This window comes from Elaeis guineensis, chromosome 6 (assembly GCF_000442705.2).
Source record: "Elaeis guineensis isolate ETL-2024a chromosome 6, EG11, whole genome shotgun sequence".
In the NCBI taxonomy this organism is placed as follows: domain Eukaryota; kingdom Viridiplantae; phylum Streptophyta; class Magnoliopsida; order Arecales; family Arecaceae; genus Elaeis; species Elaeis guineensis.
Genome location: NC_025998.2, coordinates 12,847,466 through 12,872,511, shown reverse-complemented (window position 1 = coordinate 12,872,511; position 25,046 = coordinate 12,847,466). Strand labels below are relative to the sequence as shown.

Below are 25,046 nucleotides of genomic sequence, written 5' to 3'. Positions count from 1 at the left end.
TGTTCCCGAGCTCAAACCGCAGCGGCCCAACCTCAGCCAGTCAGCCATCTTCCCTCGGCATCGTCGGCGACGAAATCAGCAGCGGCAGCCGGCAGCGAAGGAGGAGAACCGAGTCTTCTCCGTCTCCGGTGAGTAATCTAACTCTTTTTTTTTTTCCAAATCTCCGAAGTCCGGCAGCTCTGCTCCGTCCGCTTCCTCCAAGGCTCTAACCGCTTCCTCCGTCCGCTTCCTCCAAAGCTCCAACCGCGAGTCCGCGACCGCCCTCCTCTGCTCGCCCCCTCCCCTCCGGAGTCCGGACCTCCCTCTGCCTCTTTCTTCTCCGCTCGGCCGCCTTCGCCCTCCGCCTCCTCCTCCTCCGCCGTCCGCCTCCTCTTCCTCCGCTCGATCCCCTCCCCCCTCTGCCTCCTCCTCCATCGGCTCCTTCCCCCCTCTGCCATCTCCTCCTCCTCCGTATGCTCGACTCCCTCCCCCCTCTGCCTCCTCCTCCCTCGGCTCCCTCCCCCCTCCGCCGCCTCCTTCTCCTCCTCCGTACGCTCAACCCCCTCCCCCCTCGGCCTCCTCCTCCGCTCCGTTCCCTCCCCCCTCCGCCTCCTCCTCCTCCTCCTCCTCCGTACGCTCCCCCCTCTGCCTCCTCCACTCGGCTCCCTCCCCCCTTCGCATCCTCCTCCTCCTCCTCCTCCTCCTCCTCCTCCATATGGCCGTCGGTCGTCCGCCTTCCTCCCCCTTCCGCCGCCTCCTCCTCCTCCTCTGTATACAGCGGCGGACACGGCGAATTTTTTTTTTTTTTAAATGCTGTGAGCCTGTGACTGTGATACAGTGATAGTGTGAGTGTGTAACTGTCTACGGACACGATAAATTTTTTTTTTTTTACTGCAGTGTCACATAATACTAGACACCACAGTACAGTAAACACCCATGATTCCGTGAACATGAAAAAAAAAATTTTTTTAATGATGCTATGCTGATTGATACAGTAAATATTAAATATTATTTTTTTAATTTCTGTAATATGTGATCACCATGAGTTTGACTCTATAGGATCATGGAAAAAAAAAATTTGGATAGAAATGAAAGAAGATGTTGATGACTTGATCTTGTTATTTATTTATTTTATCTTCTACTTATAAATTATAGCTTAATTTAATTTTCTTTGTAGATTATCAAAATGGCCTCTATTGAGGGAAGTATGCCATCCATGGATGGTTCAAGTAATACTTCATCCACTCAAATAACTGGGGTTAGAGGTAAAAGTGATCCTGCATGGAATCATTGTAGAGAAGCTCCTGAACTTAGTGGTAATACCAAAAGGATGAAGTTGGCATGCTTGTATTGTGGAAAGTCATTTGCTGATGGTGGGATCAATCACTTCAAACAACATCTTGCAGGAGTAAAAGGAGAAGTAGAACCATGTCGCAAGGTGCCGGCGGATATTCGCCATCAAATGATACAAAATATTCAAGCTATTAGTGAGAAGAAGAAAAGAACAAAGGAAATGGGTGAAGATTACAATCCCTTTAGTGCAAGGCATAAGGAACATGAGGAACAAGTATATTATAGGCAATTAGGTGAAGATGATGACATACAAGAAATTCCTCCCTCATCAAACAAGTCTACGGGTAATACAAGAGGTAAAAATATAGAAGGTGGAAAAGGAAAACAACTAGGAACAATTGAAAATTATTTCATGCCAAGAATAACTCCTGGTGCTCAACCAACTATAAAAAACTTGTTGCAAAACAAAGAAGCAGTTGAAAGGTGTGGTCTTGCAGTGGCAAAATGGATGATAGATGCATGTGTGCCATTTAATACTGTCAACTCTAAGTATTATCAGTGCATGATAGATGCAATAGCTAGTATGGGGCATGGTTACAAAACTCCAAATTTTCATTCTGTTCGTGGTTATTTGTTAACCAAGAATATTGATGAGGTGAAAAAGTATGTTGAAAGCTTTCATGCCACATGGAAGAAAACAGGATGCACAATCATGGCTGATGGATGGACAGATCAGTGTAGGAGAACTTTGATTAATTTTTTAGTTTATTGTCCTAGAGGGATCGTATTTTTGAAAAGCGTGGATGCTTCAGATACCTCAAAGACAGCTGATATGTTGTATAAGTTGTTCAAAAAAATTGTCATGTCCGTTGGTTTTAAAAATGTGGTTCATGTAGTGACTGATAATGCTGCAAACTATGTTGCTGCCGGTAAAAAGTTGGAGCAAGACTTTTCTACACTCTTTTGGTCACCTTGTGCTGCTCATTGTCTTAATCTCATCATGCAAGACATTGGCAAGTTAGTTTCAGTGAAGAACACCGTAGCCCATGCTGCAGGTATCACAAAATATATTTATAATCATTGTTATCCTTTATATTTGATGAGAAAATTTACTGGTGGAAAGGAGATAATTCGTCCGGCACCTACACGTTTTGCTACCAATTTTATTGCTTTACAAAGCATATTGGGCCACAAAAATGCATTAAGAGCAATGGTGACTTCTAGAGAGTGGACAACTTCAGCTTATGCTAAAGATAGTAAAGGAAAAAAGCTCACCGATGACGTGCTTAATTCTCTTTTTTGGAATGAATGTGCAACCATTGTTAAACTAACAGAGCCTTTAATTCGAGTTTTGAGGATTGTTGACAGTGATGATAGACCTTCAATGGGTTACTTGTATCATGCTATGCATCAAGCTAGAGATGAAATGATCAAGAGATTTAGAAGGAGAAAGATTGTAGTTGAACCTTATTTGAGAATAGTTGATTCTCGGTGGGATTTGCAATTACACCAAAATCTTCATGCAGCTGGGTTTTAGTTGAATCCCTGTTTTCAATATGACTCAGAACTTATGGATAAACATCCTCGTAGTGTTTCTGGACTCTTAGATGTCATAGAGAGATATTCATTTGGTAATCCAACCTTGCAGGGGAACTTAACTAATGAGATGAGATTATTTAGAAATGCAGAAAATGACTTTGGACGCTCATCGGCTATAAATGATCGAAGTCGCTTGGCTCCAGGTAAGCTTGTTCCTTAGTTATGTTCTTATGCTTTCATTAGTTTTATTGATATAAAGTTTTTTCAATTACATTCTATTTTAACAAATACAATATTTTGTATCTAGATGAATGGTGGGTCACCTATGGAAGTTGTGCACCTAATTTGCAAAAGTTAGCTATTCGTGTTTTAAGCCAAACTTGTAGTGCATCCGAGTGCGAGAGAAATTGGAGCATCTTCGAACATATTCATTCTAAAAAAAGAAATAGGTTAGAGCATCAAAGGCTTAATGATCTAGTATTTGTGCACTATAATTTGAGACTACAACAAAGATAATTTTATTATGAATGATATCCAATTGCTTGTATTTATTTCTTGTTATTTAATTTTCAAACTAACAAATATTAAATACAGATTTTATTTCAAGGGTCGCAACTATGATCCTATTGACTTTGAATTATTTGGTGATAATGATGCGTGGATATTAGTCGATGAGCCATCAGAGTTAACTAGTGAGGAATTAGAAACTTTTCACCGTGAATTGGCATCATGTTCTATTCAAGAAAATAATAATAATGGTGAGCGAATTATTTTATTATATAGTTTATGAATAAAATATTATTACAATTTTATTACATATGATTTTTCTTTTTAACTTTTTGTTAAAATTATGATTTTATAGATATATTGAACTTGGAAGATTTGGATGGTGATGATGGTGAAAATGATGGAAATGATGCGAATAGGAGAGAAGATGGAGGAGATGAGAACATTGCAACTCAAGAAGATGTTTTTACAAATATTGACATAAATTTCAGTCCATTAGCTTGAATTTTTATGTTGTGTACTTGTTTATCACTTTTAACTTTTTTTTAAAAGATATTAAAGTGAAATGTCGTACATTATTATGTACTTATTTGTTAAAACTTTTCATTTTGCTAGCAGATGTGGATGGTTATGTTTTAAAGTTTAAACTACTAGTTATTATGCATTTATAACTTTATGCCATTAAATCTTTATATTCATCAATATTTTAGTCTAATTATTTGTATTTATAGGATTACAGTTTTGTTTCATTTGTATTTTGATACTTGTAGCATTGAAATATATATTATCAGGACTATTATTGTATTTCTGGATATAAACAGGTTATTAAATTTTAGATTTTATGATTTGTGCATTGACCCGCCGGTTCAACCGTTGACCCGACGGTTGGACCGCTGACCCATTAACCCGATGCCTTATCCGGGTTAAGGCCCGGATCGAGTTTAATAACTTTGAGCTAATCTGACCTTTTCACTCGCAGAACCAAGCACATCATGTGTTTGCAATTTTGTCGTGAAAATATTCGACAATTCCGCATGTTTGTCAGATTTCGCCGGTTGGAAAACCAAACGATCCGCATAACAATCCATCAGCATGCATTCGGACGATAGCATTGTCCTTCGCACCGTCAACCATTTACCTTCCCTCCATTGACACCCAGGAGTAGCATCGGAGAACAGCCAAACATGCCAGAAAAGAAGAATCTGTATTATTATAGTTTACTGCATTCTCATTATTATAATTTTTACACTGAAGATGAAGTATTTATCTCACTCCAGATTGGGTTTCAATACCAGGTGTCACGTCCTTGCCTTTGGGTGCTATTCATATTTGGCATCTGCCTCCCTGACCTAAAGATTTGGGAGTACAGAAATTGCTTTAAGGGATCCTAAATCTTCAAGGCATTAAGAGTCTCCTGGGTTTTTGATTGTTTAGGTTTAAAAAAAGCTTTAACCTGTTCCAAAAAAGATTTTCTAGCCTTCACTAAAACTCCAGTCTCGGACAAGGTGAAACAGCAAAATATGCACACATCAAAAGGTACAGACCTGTTTTTGAACATTGATAGCAATTTCATCCACCAAAAGCATTAAGATAAAGGATCACGTTTGCATCCAACACAACTAAAACACGCACTACCATGAACAGAAGAACAATTCATAGATTCATATAATAAGTTGGCAATATTTATGACTGCTCTTTTTTGATGAAACCTCCTATGTATTGCATCAGCAAAAGAGTCACAGGACTGCCAATACAGTTAGGACTACATAAGCACATGAAAGCAACATAGAGATGTTCAAAAATAGCCATCGTTATCATAGCAAACAAATAGCAAGCAATCCAGAAGTAAACAAAGCAGTATGTAGGATGCAATTGAAGTAGCACTAGCTTCACAACATATCAGTGTAATCTAATAAATTAACAACTTATGTAAAGCCAAGTAATTTTTGATGGTAAAGAACAATGGCAAGCACGAATACTTGTGCACACAAACAGCCAGCATCATATATTCCTTAATGACTCAGATGGTGGTCGATAAAAGCAGGTTTCGACAAAAAGCTACACTCTTTACGCTTCCTCTGACAATAACAATGATGCATCCAAACAATGTGGCTGACATGTGACCTTCTAGATGTGCTCCTCTACTGTTCAATCATCTCAAAACATTGGATCAATTGCATCATCCAGGTGAATAGAGAAGTGGCACATCAGAAGGGTCGCATAGAGTCACATCCAGCTAGCAGCACAATCAGGTGACACCAAACACAGTAAATTAGAAATGTCTAGTGTCCTTACGAAATTTAAATCAGCCAAACAATAAAGGTGCAGCAATTTCCTTTGAATGCAATTCCTCCATGAAATATTACATGGATGAAATAGGGAATTCATAAATCAAACAGCCAACAAGAACCGACCATTCATATTTTATGTTGCTGAAAGATTTCCATCTTATCTATTGAAGAAGCAAATTATCCACCAATAAGTGAAATTCACAATCTCATAAACACCAGTAAAATATCCAGAAGCAGGAAAATCTGGACACCTCATAAATTTTAAATATGAAAATAAGAAGCACAATTTGTTCCATTTTCTAATAGGTGGTTGCTTAAATAAAAAAAGTTTCACGCAAGTAACTGCGGTAAAATTTTGAGTTCCAAAATAAGAACAATGAAAAAACTTACATTAAGGTTTCTCCAGCAAAATCTCATAACCATATCAATAAAGAAGATAATAGGTTATTGGCACCATTATAGGCAATCAATGCATCTTTTTCTTCAGATCACTCCTTCATGTTATTTCTACCTTTCCAGCCATCATATAATAACCAAAATTCAATCTCTATACTCATGCCAAAGGGAAACCAAAGCCCAACCGATCTGAAATATCTTGAAATCTTGTTCCAAACACAGTTGCTACTATTCAAATTAGTGAACTCCAAGGTTGAAATTTATTATTCTCATGTTTTTCTTTCACAAAAACTACTTCAGCATTTACAGAAGCTTTATTCTGAAGGGACAGATCTTGTTGTTTCGTTTCTACCCATCCCTCTTTCCAAGCATGTACAGAAATAAGAGTCATCACCTTAAGCACCCGTGCTTTTTCAATAAGAAAGTTAGCAAATCCCAAATCAGCTCTCTGTCCCAAAAAACCCTTAAGTGTCACACCTTTCAGATGATGATCAAGACAATCAAATGAACCTTGCTGCTCCCAGTTCTCCAAATCCGGCTCGTCATAGTTATCCATGCCAACAATCTATAACGAAACAGGGTAAGCCCAAAGCTTCAGTTATCAAAAGGAAAAAAACAAGAACAAAGAAACACCAAACATCGAAATTACCCAAACATCCAATGTTTCCAGGCAAGGGAAGCATCTGAGCAGGTCACAAAGAGTATGTGCCTGAAGGTCGTCATGAAAGTTCACCCTAACGGCTAGCTTTTTCAGACCATGCACCAAAGTACTCAATATATTAAGCTTGCTTTCCTGCAACAGAGGAAGAAAATTAAGTGCACACACAGAGAGAGAGAGAGAGAGGGTTAATTCAGTGCGTAGAACAAAAATGTTTTTTACTGTAATATTGCATCAATATCAGTTCTATACGACGAAGAGTACCTGAAACCGAGTGTTTCCCAACTCGAGCATCTTGATGTTCATATCAACAAAGCCCAGAAGCTGCAGCTTGGGCGCATTGCGAACTTTTACGTGCGTCCTCGCCGTCGTGCTCTTACCAAGCATCAGAGACTCGAGATTGGGGGCATCGACAACGAAGACCTCTTCGACCTCCAGCGCGTAATCATCCAGTATCATGCTGCAGAGGGTCCGGGAGCGGAGATGGATGCGCCGGAGGCCAGCGCAATGCACCAAAGCCAAGCTCCGCAAAGCCGGGCAGCTGGAGACAATCTCATGGACGGCGGCATCCGTCACGAGACTCCGGTTCAGCTTCAGAGCTCGGAGATTAACAAGATCGGGGCGAGGGTGAGTGGGATTCGGGAAACGGCAGTAGCACAAGTCCAGGGACTGGAGGGATGGGCATGTGATGAGGGAAGGGGGCACGACGTAGAAGCGCCTCTCCATGGGGATGCGGAGAGCGAGATCTTGGACGCCCTTCTGGCTTAGGGTTTGGATCCAGCCGTCGAAGAGGGGGAAGCGGAAGTAGAGGCAGGAGATGCGGCAGCTCCGGATGGGGCCGGCGTGGGCGGAGAGGACGCGGTCGATGGCGCGGACGCGCCAGCCATCCAGAGGGATCCCTTCCTCCTGGTCCTGGTGGAGCCTGCGGAGGCCGGAGTCGTCGAGGAGGCGGATGGGGGAGAGGGTCCAGAGGTGGCGCCACCTGGTGGAGAGGATGCTGGTCCGGACGGAGTCTTCGATGGGGAGGAGGGAAAGGATGGAGACGAGAAGGCAGTCCGGGAGGAGGCTGAATCGGTCAGGGCCGTCGGCGGCGGCAACTACGCCGCTCAGATGTGGCTCGGAGTCGGACACCATCCTTCTCCTCTTATTTCTGTTCGCTGCAAAGGGTGGCTGGATTTTGAACCTACCACTGCTTGGTTTATTAACGAAATTTGAAATTTGAAATTTTGAGATTTTAAGAATCCCCGTAAATACAAAGAATCTTCTTTTAGACTTCTAATTCACTTGATTTTTTGAATAGATAAGATTTAGTAGTTTATCTTTTATCTCTTTCTCCTCCATTTAAATTCTACGATGCATCTCTAATTGTTTCTCACATCATATGGAGCGTAGAGTAACTCTCTCTTCTCGTATGATATCCCAATAGACGCACCTTAAACGGATTCTTGGAGAAATTTAGGAAATAAGGAGATGCATTTCAACGAAAAATGCATCCAATTCGACAAGCCTTGATGAATGGATAAATTACATTTAGGAATGTATCTAATAAAAAAATACTTAAGCATCCCATGGTACTCATTCTCTCACATTTATAAATAAGAAAAAAATTATACTTTCCAAACAAACACAACGACGTCCATTCCATCCGAATAACAATGGATTAAAGAAGAGAATTGAGCAATTAATTGAATGAACTCGAGTGCATCTATAAGCACTTGAGAAGAAATTCTGTCCATATTAAAGAGGATTGAGAGAAATTATTTCAATCAAATTTGTTAATTTTTCAATGCAACTAGATTTGGCTAATTCTAGTTTGATTCTGATGCTCCTTCGTTATAGTATTTTTTAAGAAGAACACGAAGTAGTTTATTATAATTAGAGAATAGATCGTCATCAACTGTTTGCATCTGAATAGAACAAATTCTATTTTAAAAAAAATACCTTCCAAAACGTGTCTTAATCGGATAATATCAAATCTTAATTTATATTTATTTATTATATAAAAAAATTATTAATTAAAAATAAAATTATAAAAATATAAAAATTATTTTAATAAATTTAGAGTAGAATCTTATTCTATCTATTATTGTGCTTACACTATCCTTAGATGATTACTCTGTAAAATCAAAAAAATTCTCTAAACAAATTTTTAGCCCGCTATTGGTTGATCCTTTTAGGATTGTATTATGTTATTAAAATTTTTAATCCAAGTAAGGGTATTACCACCTTTATCAATCTAATATAAAAAGAATTTTATTTAGAATGGTAGCATTCCTTTTGCACTTTCTAATTCACTTTATGATATATATTACACCACTTCCGCCACTGCACGTGCATTAGAACAGAAATATGATAAAAAAGATGAAGATCTAGAAAAATATATTGTAAAAAAAATTTTAGACTATAAAATAATAAATAAAAAATTTATAGAACAACAAACTCATGAATTGCAAGTTTTGACCTAGAAAGGAATCAATCTTGATAAGAAATTTCTTATAGCTGCGGTTGTTGATAAATTATCTTATAAGAGGGAATTATTTGCTTTATTATTAAAATATTAAAATAAAATAATTATTTTATTTTATTTTATTTTAAAAATATTAAAACAAAATAATTAAAATCAAATTTTTTTTATTTTATTTGATTTTCAAAATAAAATAAATTTGATAAAGAAAAATAAAAACAAGAAATTTAGAAAAAAAATATAATAATAATCTTAAGCCTCAATAAAAAAATGAATAAAAATATAAATATAAATATAAATAAAAGATATTATGTTTGTGATAAATCCAAATATTTTACAAGAAATTACCGCTATCAGAAGAATAAGCCCCTAAAGAGTTAGAATGATCAAAATGGCCAGCAAGCAAACATGATGACTACCGGATCCAATTTACTTAGAGCCAATGAAAGGTTTGTTTTTATAAACCTTGAGATAAACCTAGCATATCAATCCATTGATTGGTGGATTGAATTGGTGCTAATATATATTTGTGCTGATAAATCTCTATTCTGTACTTATTATGTCTCTAATAAAAATGTTGTAAAGATGAGGAACGCTAGTGCTGTATATGTGAGAGGTGAAGAAAAAGTAGATTTGATGCTAACATCTATCAAGACTCTCATTCTCCATGAGATACAGCATATACTAGAAATTAAGAAGAATCTCATTAGTGCTTCTTTGCTAATAAAGGATGGCTATAAAATAATTTTTTAGTACAATAAAGTTGTTATAACCCAAAATAGTAACTTTATTCGAAGAGATAATGCGTCCGATGGTTTATTTATGTTGAACGTAACAAAAGTTGAAGAAAATAAAATTAATTCTTCTTTTGTTTACAATATTATATCTTCTAATTTATGGCATAATACACTTGGTCATGTAAATCATAACACTATTAAGAGAGTGGTGAATTTAAATTTGATTTCTAAATATTGTATAATTATAAATAAAAAATATAAGATATGTGTATAATCTAAGCAATCAAGAAAATTATTTAAAATAATATATAAAGAAATTAAATTTTTAGAATCAATATATAACGATGAATTGTTAGATGTATGTCCTAGAAGCTAATATGACAGACATATTATAATAATCCTAAGACATATTTTTATACTTAAATAATTATTTTATCAATAAAATGGATAATTTTTATCCATTCTTGTGTTATGTGTCCAAGAATAGTCCAAAAAATTAATAACTTAAATATACATATTTTAAAAAATTTAGATCTAAGATATGTATAATTAATTTCTTAATTGCTCCCAATCAATGGATCGTCATGGAGATGGTGATTGATCTGATTAGATCGGCATACGGATCGCTTCATTCGGAGTAAACAAATCTTGAATCTACAGTGTAGAGGCACTAAGCGAGAGTGTATAAGAAAAATATATGAGTAGTGGTTTAGATCTGAAAAGTAGTTTTAGATCTAATTTTTATGTATGAATGATTACTGAAATTTGAAAACTAGTTTCAAGATCATAACATGTTTAGATCTTAAATTTAGAATTTAAATCTGAAATCTAAAATTACTTCTCCTTATTCATCATAGTCTAATAGAGTAGCTGAAAAAAAAAAAAAGAACTTTAATTGATACGGTTAATTCTATAATTGCTAGTTCTTATATATCTTTTAATTTGTGAGGAAAAGTTTTTCTACCTGCTTGTTATATTCTTAATAGAATTTTCCAAAGATTCTAACCTAATACTTTATGCAATGTGGAAAGATAAGAAACCTAACCTAAATCATCTTAAAATATGAGACTATTTAGCTAAAGTTCAAATCCTTAAAAATAAGAAGAAAAGATTGGATCCTAAAACTGTAGATAGGATACTTATAGAATAGTCTCAAAATAGTACTAGTTATAGAATTATGATCATAAAATCAAAAATTAATGAAATTGATGTAAATACTATTATATAGTCTAGATACGATGTTTTCTTTGAAAATATTATGACTTTTAAAGATAAAATTAATAAATCTTTTAATCCTTCTAATTTACCTTCAAGTAGTAATTTTAATATAAAGGATATTAGTGGGAATACTAATTCTTCATATCCTGATGAACCTAGAAGAAGTAAAAGACAGAGAACTGAAAAGAATTATGGAAATGATTTTTACATCTATTTGGTAGAAGATGATCGTAAGTGTTATAGTGATACTATTGATTTAGCATACTTTATATTTTGGAAAAAAAAGAAATTAAGAATAGATGGATCTATAGATAAATTTAAAGTAGCATTAATTGCCAAAGATTTTATTCAAAAAAAAGATTTTGACTATTTTGATATCTATTCTCCTACTACTAAAATTGCATCCATTAGGACTTTAATTATTTTGGCTTCTATATTTAAACTAGAAGCCCATGAAATAAATATAAAAACAGCATTCGATCTTGACAAAGAAGTTTATATAAAAAAATGTGAAGACTTTATAGTACCTAGACAAGAACATAAAGTTTTGTAAATTACTTAAATATTTATAGAGACTAAAACAAGCACCAGAACAGCGGCATGAGTAGTTTGATTTAGTAGTTTTATTTTTTGGCTTTTCTATAAGTGAAGTAGATAAATGTATATTTAATAACGTACATTGTGATTCATGTGTTATTATGTGTCTTTATATTGATGATATTTTAATTTTTGATACCAACATAGAAACCATTAATGATACTAAATCTTTCTCATCTAGTAAATTTGATATGAAAGATTTAGGACCGGCAAATTTAATCTTAGGAATTAAATTGATAAGATCACCATAAGAGATTACTATTACACAATCATATTATTTAGAGAAAATATTAAAGAAATTTGATATGTTTGATTGTAAACCCCTAAACACACCTTATAACCATAATATAAAACTAACTAAAAAAAGAGTAAACCAATGGCACAACTACAGTACTCACAAATTAAGATCCATATTATGAATTGCATGAAATAGATATTGCTTATACTGTAGCAAGGCTTGATAGATATACTAGTTCTCTTAATGCATAGCATTGGAAAGCATTTGATAGAGTACTTAGATATCTAAAAGACACTATATTTTATGATATTCATTATATGGATTATCCCGCTATATTAGAAGAATATATTAATGCCAATTAGATTGTTGATTTAGAGGACTCAAAATCTATTATTGGATATATATTTACCCTCAATGGAGCTACTATAGCTTCGAAATAAGCTAAGGGCACGTTTGGTTAGCCCCTAAAAAAATATTTTTTTATTTTTTTATTTTAAAAAATAAAAATAAAAAAATAGCATTTGATAACGGTCCAAAAAGTAAAAAGTAAAAATCAAAAATATTTACTTTATGTGGAAAGCAATTTTTTTTTGCTTTCTAAAATTTATTTTTGCTTTTTTCCGACTTATCCCAACTCGCTCCAACTTCTTCGACTCCAATGCTGCCCTCCAGTCCGCCGTCGGCCCCCTTATTTCCTCCCTCAATGCCTACTTAGAAGCCCTCTGCGGCTCTCACCGCCACCCACCTCTGCGTCCGCCTCCTGAACCTCCTCGCTCGTGCCAACACCCACCTCACCACTGACGACCTCTACCTCACCCTTTGTGCCATCGACGTCGTCAAGCGCGACTTCCACGATGCCTCCCCCATCCCACCCTCCGTCGTATGCCCCTCCACCTCATCTCTGCCATCCACACCCACGTGGAGCGTAAGATCTCCAAGGAGTTCTCCAACTAAATGGTCCAGATCTACGTTGCCAGTCGCCACCTCAGTCAGATCGCCATCAACCGTGCCTCTGCCTCCCACCAACAAGAGGAGCTCCATATCAAGCAGCGTCGGGCCAAGGAACAATCCCACCTCTCGCTCTGCGAAGCCAATTTGTCCTCCATTTACTCCCTTGAAGATGACGACGATTTCGATGACTTTGCAGCCGTCTTCCAACCACAATAAATTGATAATTTTTTTTTTAAGGAGCATACCATGCATTCTCACCGTCTGGTGAAATACCTAACTTTACTTGTTAGTTAGTAGTAACAATAAGTAGAGTTATTTATTTGTAGCAATTAGTTACCAAATATATTTTTTACTTTTTTATTTTTATTCTGTAGCAAAAATTAAAAATAATAAAAAATATTTTTTTCAAAAATAAAAATCAAAAATCAAAAAATATAACCAAACACACCTTAAGCAAACTTATATATCAAGATTTTCTATGACAGCTGAGATGATTGCACTAGATATTACTGGATAACATACAAAATGACTTAAACGTCTGTCAACAGGCATTCCGCTTATAGATAAGTTAATTTTTGCAATATCTATACATTGTGGCAATCAATGTGGTTGTCGTCATTTAAAATTTCAAATGAAAAAATAAAATTATAAATATTAAATGCGTGTTGAAAAATGATGACTACGTGGATCAATCAGATAAGATGGTATATTTTACATTGAATTTTTTACACCACTCATGATGCATAAAAAATTTCTCTTATGATCAATTTACGATGGATACTTTGCTGCTGTGAAGCCAGAATTTGTACAGCTACTTGGAATTGGGCCGGATTGTGATTTTGTAGGCCGAGCCTATGCTTGGAGAAATTATTTCTCATGGATTGGATTTTGCTTGAAGGTGAAAATAAATCAAATAATATTCATCCATTTATTTTTATTCAAATCTATCCAAATTATTATTAAATATTTGATTAATATTCGTATCTATATATATCAAAAAAAATAGATATAAATATGAATAAACTATCTGATCCATATCCAAATATTCAATACTATTTATAATTTTATTTAATTTTATATAATATTTATAAATTTTTTAAAACAATATATGACAATAAAAATATATTATTAACTTAATTTATTTTTTATTTAATAATATTTTTAATTTTATAGTTATAACATTGAATCATCCAACTTATATCCATATTTATGTCAAACAATATTCAATTTGCATCTGTATTCGTTTAATATTTATATTCGTCAAGTAAAATAAATATAAATATGAATAGTTTATTAAAAAAATATAAATATGGATATACTTATATTTAATTTATATCCAATCTACTTTCAATCTCTATATTGCCGTTTGAACGGGCTAGACTCTCCTGTTTTCTATTTTTTAATATGTGGTTTGCGAATTTGAGATTCGAAGAAACTGTCCTCACAATATTTAGATGGAGTACAAGTGAAGCACGCCTGATATCTAGCCTTTGTATAAAACACCAAATGGATGGAAAGGATTTTAAGGAGTGGAGGCTGAGGAACCATGAACAAAGGTATAAAGAAACCTCCATCACCAGTGGAAAGATTGATAAATATTACAGATGATGGCATCTTAACTAATAATCAAATAAATATGTTGAAAAATGATATTGGATTTTAAGACAACAACAATGCATCTTGCTCCATCTCTGTATATATTACCATATAAGGTCAGAAAAATAAAATACTGAATCAACTTCCCCCCGCCGCACACAACGTAGTTGTCTACATGCTACAGATTCTAGCTGGAGAGCGTTCAAGTGATGTTACTGCCGATCTACTAAAGCTTAATGTAATAGACAAAGTTGTCATTTAATTTTGTTGCATGCTTGTGAATGAATAAGAAGCACTTACGTTCAAGATTTTCTCATGGACATAGAGAGGGTTGTTGTTGCTCCTCTTCAGAAGCTGACAAGGTTACTTGGGCAGCTATTTATCCAAAAGATGCAGCATGGTTTCATTGCTATAGACATTTCCAATTGCACCACTACAAGAACATCTTAGCAGGTTTTTAATGCGGAAACAAAAAGGAGAATTGCATCTCCAATTCAATATACGCACTGTTTGGTCAGATACTTGAAAATATGGAAAAGGTCAGCACAAGGTGAAACCAAAAAAGGGGAACTCAAATTCCCTTACACCTTAGTGTTTCACAAATGCAAAAAGTTGTAGGGCTAAACATTGATACATAGCATATATAGTTTTGAACAAATGGTACTTTGACAAACTTTCAAATATTTGTTTTTATTTATTAAGAAAGAAAAAGGACAAACATATCTGTTTTTCTTTATGAAGAAAGAGAGTGACAAAAAGCAGTACGTAGCCTTTTTGCTGTTTTTTTATGAAGAAAGAGAGTGACAAAAAGCAGTACGTAGCCTCTTTGCTACACACATACATACACAACCGAGCGGCATCAAATTTAAAAGAAGCTGTCTTAGTTTCAATAGAAAAATGCTGTGTACAATATATTATCTCTAAGCATGCCAGCAGTCTAAACTTAAAAAGCTTTAATCTTTAAGCATACCAGATAATTTGAAGGGATCTTAACACAAAATTTCTTGCCATTCTATTTCAGGTTGCTAGGCATTTTGTTTGATTTAGCTAAAAGTGCTTTGAGCGTTTCCAAAAACGGGAGAAACAGTTCATTTCTGCTACAAGAATGGATGTTTCATTAGATGCAATGAGGACCCCGATAAAATTGCTCCTAGAGGAAATTACTTCAAGGCATCCCAATCTGACTGATGGAGTCTCATCTCCACACATTTTGCGACTGAGGCTACGCTGCATCTTACTTTTGAGATTCAAGAAAAGGCTTTAAGCTTTTCTCAGAAAGGAGGTTGCACTCCACATTTTCAGGTTATGCTAATTTCTGGAGAACCAGAAGACTGGACGTTAGGTTGCTGATGGTTTTGTCCCTTAGTGAAGTTAAAGGCTCCAGGAAGTAGCAGATGCTGAGCTTCGACTCCCAGCTGAGAAGGGAAGGTGGCACCATGCCGAGGATCGAGCTCTGGTCTCTGAACAAAGATAGGAGCTCTTGGATTCTTCTTTGACATACGGATTGAATCTGAGGTGGAAGCTCCAGATGGGCTCTGGATTGGTCCACGGTGAGACGAGGATTTTGGTGATGGCCCTGGTGGATCAGGCCTTGTTGTAGGGGCAAAGAACCTATTCTATCTAAATTGACCTAGTGAATGAATTCTGCTGGGATTCCAGCCCTCTTGTCAAATGAAAAAAATCAATTAAAGGATCCACATATTGGGCTCCATCTGGAATTCCCTACATGATACACATTTGATTTCTGTCTATCACACAATTCACCGCTCTTAAATCAATCTATCCCAAACTTGCTTTGGACTGAATTTGATCTTTTGGAAGGAAAAATGCATCAGCAGATACCAGTCTCGCTTCTACCTGTCCTACTTCTCCACAAGAAGACAGAATAAAGAACAAAAAATGCTCATCTTGAATGCCCTACATGATACACATTTGATTTCTGCCTATCACACAATTCACTGCTCTTAGGTCAATGTACCCAAACTTGCTATGGACTGAATTTGATCTTTCAGAAGGAAAAAATGCATCAGCAGATACCAGTCTCACTTCTACCCGTCCTAGTTCTCCACAAGAAGACAGAATAAAGAACAAAAAAGAAAACAAATAAAAAGCATGAAAAAGTCAACACATGTGGGAAAGGTGTTAAATCACCAAGGTGACAAAATATACCATGGAGGCCCTAGTTTAACTGAATGCTTAATGCAAATACAGCAATGGAAGAAGCTGGACATACAATGAGACATTCTGAATGGTTCTTGTAAATGTTAAATTGTTAAATGAGGCAGGGAAGAAATACAAAATATAAATTGCAACTAGATATTCCGATTCTCGGCTTTCTTTATTGCATTAAATTCAGAGTCTTGGCCGAATGAAACAAGCCAGTCAAGGATGCAAGACTCGATGTTCAAGATTCATGTCTAAGTTGAATCTGAAAACAAAGATCTGATATCTTTATTGGACACAGAAACAGTATGCAGCATAATTAAAGTAGAAGTACACAATCAAGTCTCATCAAAAAGAAATGAATGACCAGAATAAAACGACTCTAATAAGAAGGTGATGCACTTTTATCATCTAAGCCAGCATAGAGAAAATGGTCATAGTGACACAAGAATTCTTGTAAGAACCCATCCAACATTTTATCTGGAGAATATTAATTCACATGCTTATTTGGGAGTAATACCAATGTTTAAAACTTCGAAGTTGGAAGACATTCAAAAGAAATCCACTAACTATAACAGAAATGTTACTTGCAATTTGACCTAGGCTCTATGCCAGAAATGCTACTTATCATCACCTTCCTCATTCTTTTGCCCATAGCGGCGGTTGAACCTTGCAATTTGACCTAGGCTCTGTGCCATCTGACGCCTTGCTCTAAAATGATAGACTTTGCCAACATGATGTATCTTGGTCATCAAAACATGCATCAGTCTCCCACTTGGAGTCACATAGGAAATCCACTGCATCTGAGGGTGCAACCCTTTCTTCATCTTTTCACCTAAACTCATGTGAAGGCTAACTAAAATAAGTGGCCCAAGCAGATTGATAATGGTTAAAATGATAGTATACGAAATTGAGTTTTCTAAAGATTAAACAATAGATACAAAATCCATTTGACCTAACTACAGCGCATCCAAATGATTTGCAACTTGGGCAACTTCATTGTATTTAAGTTGGTAAATACAGAAAGTGAAAGTTACAGCAAACGTCAAAACTGCCCAAGTACAATAAGGTTGAAGAAGGAAATTCATGACCTGGTATGTACATAACCAAACCATTTCTCGGAGGGGATATACTATTGCTATACATTCTTAAAATAGAAAAGAAACATAGATGAAGATTAAATTTTGAAGGCATAACTAAGTACTGTAAAAATATATAAAGTAATGCATCATTTTCATCATTATTGTTTTATGAGTTCACTCCACTTCTGAAACCAACTAGAGCAGTCTACATCGCTAAGATTTCTTTCCCAATACTCAAAGTCACGTCCCCAAATGCTGGAGGCTAATGTCGTATAAGCTACAGAGAGAAGTAATCTAATCATTAGCTAACTGTTTGGCACAAGGCTTTTCTTGCCATCTTGGGATGGGCATGCCAGAAAGCTTTTTTGATAAGTGATCATGGCAGGCGGTAAATAGTTGCGCGGGCATGCCATTGGAGTTACAGCAGTGGGAAAGAGGATAATTGAAGGAAGGTTGCAAGAGTAGCATGGGTTTAGGTGCCTTCATTTTTTAAGGACTTTCACCACTGCCACGCTGCCGTTCCAAAGAAGATGGATTGGGATAGGATGTAGCCTAAGCTACATAAGAGAAATCTAAAACATTTTGGAATATCAAAGTCACTTTTTGAGCGGCTCATCAATAGAGCTTGTAATTGGTCAAAGCGACTTGTTGGAACTTCTATGGAAGGACTTTGCTTAAAAATTCATTGTGAGATCAAGATGTATATGTTGGTAGCTATCTCTTTTGCCTAATTATAAGAGGAAAGACTTATTAAAAATAGCTCATGCTTAAGCAAGAGAGAAAATAACAAGAAAATTTGAAAATGTCAAGAAGATACACTCAACAACGTATATGTTAAGTCGCTTAAACAAGAGGAGCTCATAGAAAGAATAAGCCAAGGCATATGTTAGAATTGTGATCAAAAGTGGCATAGAGGAAATTGTTGGAAAAACATAATTTTTCTTATTGAACCTCATGTATTGACACTTCACAAGATGATGAAGATGAAGATGATTGCCATGTACCACCTAGGGGAATTTGACCTTGCAGACAAGATCATTTTGATGGGAAAGTGAATGATATGTTTATTATCTTAGAATCCTAACTTCAATTTGATTTAGGACAGGAGTTAGGAGGAGTCCGAGTCTAATAAAGATTGGCTGCCTCATATTCCTATTTTGATTTTTCTTATTCTTATAGGACAACAAATTCTGAATCTGTAAATATGTAATCATCTAGACAAGTGATGAATTTAATAAAAATCATTTAAAGGCAATTTGAGGTCCCAAACCTCTTGAATTGATCACAATACTCCTTCTCCCTATTATCTCTGTTTCCTATTTTCTTTTGCTTGAAATTCCATCAATAGTAACTGGGTTCCTATCAAACACAATATACACATAAACATACATGACTTTTCAAAAACTAGTTGTCCTATATGTGTATAGCATCATAAAAATTTCATCATGACATGAAGATGAAACTTTTTTTTTTTTTGGGTATCCTACCATATCGAACTAAACAGAGGAGACCAACTAATCTAGTTCAATTTCAAGAAGATATGTAATTTAAAACCATCCCTACTGCAAGGAGAGAAAAAAATCCTATGATTTAATCCCCTCAGGGCGTCCCATGGCCCCCTTTCACATGTTCTCTGAACCCAACCCAAAGCAGTGATTTCATGAAGGTTGTTGAAAGATTCCAACAAATGGATTATTGCAGTAGATAATTGTAATTGACAACGTCTTTTCTTTTTTGTCCTTACAAAAAGTTGTAATAAACAGCATTGCTCATCGATTTCCACAGTTTAATGGGCTATCGTCTTCACATCAAAATCCAACGGTTCAAAAAACTAGAATAGTAGAATAGGGAGACAAAGAGACCTGTCTGTCAGGCCTCTGAGGTCGAACTTCGAGGGTGAGTCGAGAGAGATCTACGGCCGCCCAATAGGAGCCCTAGCTCTTAAATCCAAGGAAGCTTACAGGAAAGCAAATGGGCCAAGTTAGTTTTGTCTAGGGCTAATCCCAGCTGGATTCTGTTTAACCTGAACTAGAAATGGGAATTGTGGGAGACTAGGAGAAGATTACATGGCTGGGCTGGGTCCTGAGCCTTCTTTAGGCCTAGGCCCAGAACGAATGTATTCGCAGAAGCATAGAATTTATTAAAATAAATATTAATATAAAAAGCAAATGGGCTTCCTTGGAAAGCAAATGGGCCGAGTTAGTTTTGTCTAGGGCTAATCCCAGCTGGATTCTGTTTAACCTGAACTAAAAATGGGAATTGTGGGAGACTAAGAGAAGATTACATGGCTGGGCTGGGTCCTGAGCCTTCTTTAGGCCTAGGCCCAGAACGAATGTATTCGCAGAAGCATAGAATTTATTAAAATAAATATTAATATAAAAAGCAAATGGGCTTCCTTGGAAAGCAAATGGGCCGAGTTAGTTTTGTCTAGGGCTAATCCCATCTGGATTCTGTTTAACCTGAACTAGAAATGGGAATTGTGGGAGACTAGGAGAAGATTACATGGCTGGGCTGGGTCCTGAGCTTTCTTTAGGCCTGGGCCCAGAACGAATGTATTTGCAGAAGCATAGAATTTATTAAAATAAATATTAATATAAAAATATATATTTATTTATATATCTTTCTCTTTAAACACAAATATTTAAAACACATTGATCTAGCTTCTCTATTGTTCTTCAATTGCAGCATAAATGGAAAAAGTCATGATTCATCTAATTTTTTAAAAAAAATAATATCAGTAAAGTTATCTATTTTTTAAATAGTGAAGTCTTAAAAGCATCCAAATATATATAATGAAGTTTATATTTTACTTTAATTTTGTACCAAAGAGAAAAAGGAAAGGAAAGCCTTGATTATTAAAACATTGAGCAGATAAAACCTTTTGAATAATATAGATAAAATTTTTATCGATTAATAAGTCATCAGATCTCAATAATTGTCCCAATTGTTGAGAGGCTCTTAATTAAACCCATGATCTAGAGGTCCAGCTCACCAATTTTCTAGTCCAACAGGTTGATACAGACCAGGTTCTACAGTCTGTAGGAAAACAAGAAACAAGAATGTTGGTACTTCAAAGGCTTTAGATAGTAGGTGCTTTAGATACCTTTCCTGTCTACCGAGCCAACTAATAATATCCCTATAATTCAATGATCTAGTTCTCAATCTTGGGAGGGACCTTTTTGTAATATGTACATTTGATAGGAGGTTTCTTTAAATAATTTTTATGTTAAAGTTAGAACTAGTGTCAACATGCCGGAGGTGGTTCAAGTTTCAAACTTAACATACAAAACTTAGAAGTGATAGTGAGTGAAGGTTGATTTCTAATAGTTTAAACACCGCAATAAGTTTGGGTTTATTTGAATTAATTTGCTTAACAGAGTTCTGATTGTGTTTAATGGAACGCATGTTCACCTTTGAAATCATAGTCATGGGGTGTATGAGCTGCAGGTTTGGTCATTGAGGCATTTTGAAGTAATTTGCTCCCAAAATAAACTCAACTGCTCTACAAAGCACTTTTAACCATATAATAGGCATGAAGCTTACTCAACTACTGACATATCCTGCACAAAACAAAATTTTCTTTCGCTTTAGGGCATGTTTGGAAAGGATAGGATTTGCCCAAATCCTATAGGATTAAGAAATCCTATGGATTAAAATCCCATTTTCTTTCCTAGCCACCGTTTGGGGATTGAATTATGGGATAAAAAATCAATAGGATGTGGATAATCCTATAGGAGGTCATTATTTATCCCATTTTCTTTCCTAGCCACTGTTTGGAGATTGAATAATGGGATAAATAATCAATAGGATACGGCTAATCCTATAGGAGCTCATTATTTTTTTTCCTACGATTATCAGGCTCTATCTTCCCAACCCTATCGTGTCGACGCGCGATCTCCTCCCCCTCCCCCGCCCTCCCCCTGTTCCGCCTCCTCCCCCTTTCCAAGTGCCCCCCTCCTTCCTCGCCCTCCTCCGCCTTTTCATCTCCCTACCTACGCCCTCCATCTCCTCACCGCCTTCGCCGGCCGCCGCGAGGGCCCTCGGCGCCACTGCCCTCAACCTCCTCGTCGCCATCATCTCCCGCTCACACCGCCACAACTTGCACAGAGTCCCAGGTGCTTGAGAAAAAACCTCAATCGGAACCTAAGAGACCCTCCGATCTCCCTCAAGTTCTCTCTTTCCCCACATATCTCCGAAAAAGAGAATGAAATGAAAAGAAAAAAGGCATGAAAAGAAAAAAAAAAAAAAAAAATCAATCTTGGTGAGAAAGTCTTACCTTTGAATTTTTTTTTCCCGTTTATCCTTTGTTTTCGTTGATTTTTCCTATGATTTCCCTCGCTTTTTCCTCTGTCTTTTACGTCCTCAGAAGTCTCAATCGGGTGGGCGGCTAGGAGCGGCCGGACAGGGAAGCTTAGATGGCTAGGGTTTTGTGCTGGGTGTTTATATGCAGGAGTGTAAACGAGATAAATGCATTAGCAATCAATGTAAAATTGTCAATTGTGGCTAATTGGTTAAGGCGCCAGTTAGGCCGTCTAAATATTTGGATTCAAAACCTTATGTCCTCCGAGTTAGTACTTTTATAAAAATTTATATATATATATATATATATATATATATATATATATATATATATATATATATATAATCAAATATGAGTAATAAGATAAATTTTAAATTTATCTTAAAACTAAATAAATTTTAATTTTAAATTCTAAACCCTTTGCTAAACAAGTTAAAGATGGCAACAGAATGAATATAGATCAGTTTAAAAATTTGAATTAATATTATATTGAGTTGGATACAGGACAGGGAATATCATTATTAAATCCAAATCCACTTCAATATTTTATCAAAAATGCATATCCCTTTCAGATTTTAGTCGGTAAGATAAAATTTGCTTTATTCGAATTAAGTATCCAATTCATCATTAAAATAAATTTTAATGCTGGATCTAAATCCAATCTAATAGAAGATTGGATCAAATCAGATCAAATCAAATTCATGATCAAAATTTTTATAAAAATTTATATAATATATATATATATATATATATATATATATATATATAATTGCATGCGAATAGTAGGTATTTGAGTGGTAAATTTTAAATTCATCCCAAATCTGAATAATTTTTAATTTTAAATTCTCAAAATATATAAAAATATGTTAGCTTTTTCTGATATAAATTATTTTATAATTATAATGATTAATATGATATTTTGATAATAATAAGTTTATATATATATATATATATATATATATATATATATATATATATATATATAATTGCATGCGAATAGTAGGTATTTGAGTGGTAAATTTTAAATTCATCCCAAATCTAAAAAATTTTTAATTTTAAATTCTCAAAATATATAAAAATATGTTAGCTTTTTCTGATATAAATTATTTTATAATTATAATGATTAATATGATATTTTGATAATAATAAGTTTATTATTTTGATAAAAAAATGATAGAGAAAGAAGGAAGAAGAAGAATAAATAGGGAAGATACTCACCCGTGATCTTACTCGACTCAAAGAGGAGGAATGATTAATATAATATTTTGATAATATTTTTTTAAGTCAAACTCGAATAGTATGATACTCGGCTCGAAAATTCATAAATCTATTTAAATTTATATATATTTTTCTAATAATATTATTTTTATTTATAGTATATATATTATTAATAAATTAAGATTTGATTTTGAGTTCGAATATGATTTAGTTGATATTCAAATCAAATCGAATTTATTTCAAATTTTATCTATTTTTTATTAAATTAAATATAAATTTAAAATATTAATACTCGATTGATTGTGAATTAAATTTTAAAACTATATATTTTGAATCGAGTTGAACCTGAACTCCTAACTAGTTAGGTTGGCTTGGCTTTGATTGCATCTCTACCTTGACATTATCGACTAATAGAATTTTGTAAGTACTTCCTGTCATCCGTCTTTCCGTCACGTGAGGAGCGGAGAATCATGTCGCATGCCCTCAAGCACAAATGGCTCCATATCAACAACATAAGCCAGGACAGAAGGACCCAGAAACATGCGGTAATCTTAAAAAAGAGAGGAAGACGAGACCCATTTAAAACAAGGGAGAAGAGAAGATACGTTGGGCCAAAAGGAAAAGACTAAGAGGAAACGGGAAATCTCTAAATAAGAGAGAGGAAAAAGGAAAGAAAAGAAGAAGAAGAAAAAGAAAAAAAAAAGACGAGAAAAGTTGGATGCACGGAGGCGATTTCCATGATTTTATCTCCAAGTTGGATGTACAGAGGAGATCTCCATAATTTAAATGATTCAATAGTGAATTCCAAGTTACAAGATTTGAACTTTCATAAAGCCAGTAAATACAACTGCAAAGCCACTGGTTCAACATCAAATGCATGTCTACGAACAATGGAATTATGAAAAAGAATTTCTGAACCAGGAAAAACTTTCAATTTCACATACTAAATTCCAAATGCATGTTGAAAAATAAAGTTATTTATTAAGCAATGCATGATTCAACAAGATTGAGATGAACGAGAAGATTTTCCAACAGTAGTTTAGCATGCATACAAGACACTCCCTCTTTCCAAGTCCGCTATGGTCCTGAACCTTTAACTGCCTTTCCAAGACTTCTTTATCGCATTCTGGATGGTCTTCTGCTAGTCTTTAGCTTCTTCTCAGACAAAGGCACGAGGTTTCAGATTCTGTTCAAATGATGGACGACAAATTATGGCTATAATATTGATAGGTCTCCCTCCCTCTCTCTCACAAAAAGGCAAATAAATAAAGAATAAAAATAAAGGCTCTTGATTTCTGTGCTTATCCGACTTGAGAAGAACTTGTCCTCAAGTATTCAGGGGAATTCTTGTCGAAAAAAAAAGGTATTTAAGGGAATTCTTTAAACTTGGATGATGTTTTTATAAATGTGCAAAGTGAAAAATATTTGAAATAATTATATCTGATGCCAAGTAGACATGCATCTGATCACCATGACGTTCTTTACACTGCTCATTTTGCATAAGCTAGTTATATTTGCCTAATGATGGTCTCTCAATTCCAAAGATATGAAATTCAAGGGATATTATCACAATATCACCTTTCATTATTTGAAGATCTTGACCTTCAGAAACCGGATTGCCTATGTTTTTCCTAGAATTTAATTGCATTAAACAGAACACACATGGATGACAACTCCTGACAATTAACTGAACAGGCTCCGCCAGAAGCAGTAACAACTACTTGAATGGTTAAAAGCAATCCTATGAAGAACATGCTACAGTTCCATTTGCATCAACCCAAAATTGTCATAGCAGCCGTTTCCAAGCTCCCAGTAGCAA

General features: G+C 35.1%; 1 protein-coding gene and 1 pseudogene across 1 annotated transcript; one reads left to right on the top strand and one right to left on the bottom strand.

Moving 5' to 3' along the window:
• The first annotated feature begins 2,256 nt into the window (after positions 1 to 2,256).
• LOC140858724 (uncharacterized) lies at positions 2,257 to 3,822 on the top strand (annotated as a pseudogene).
• Positions 3,823 to 5,833: 2,011 nt separating this feature from the next.
• LOC105047198 (F-box/LRR-repeat protein At3g26922) lies at positions 5,834 to 7,942 on the bottom strand. Its single transcript, XM_010926017.4, has 3 exons — positions 6,928 to 7,942; positions 6,655 to 6,798; positions 5,834 to 6,570 (listed from the first exon to the last, which is right to left on the bottom strand). The coding sequence occupies exons 1-3, from the start codon at positions 7,795 to 7,797 to the stop codon at positions 6,238 to 6,240; spliced, it is 1,347 nt and encodes a 448-aa protein (XP_010924319.3). The 5' UTR covers positions 7,798 to 7,942; the 3' UTR covers positions 5,834 to 6,237.
• Between the last annotated feature and the right edge of the window lie 17,104 nt (positions 7,943 to 25,046).

Excerpts from the sequence above, each read along its gene's own strand:
- LOC105047198 (XM_010926017.4), bottom strand. The coding sequence starts at position 7,797 with ATGGTGTCCGACTCCGAGCCACATCTGAGCGGCGTAGTTGCCGCCGCC. Across the intron at positions 6,799-6,927 it reads TGGGAAACACTCGGTTTCAG|GAAAGCAAGCTTAATATATT; the intron begins GTACTCTTCGTC and ends CCTCTGTTGCAG. Across the intron at positions 6,571-6,654 it reads TGGAAACATTGGATGTTTGG|ATTGTTGGCATGGATAACTA; the intron begins GTAATTTCGATG and ends GTTTCGTTATAG.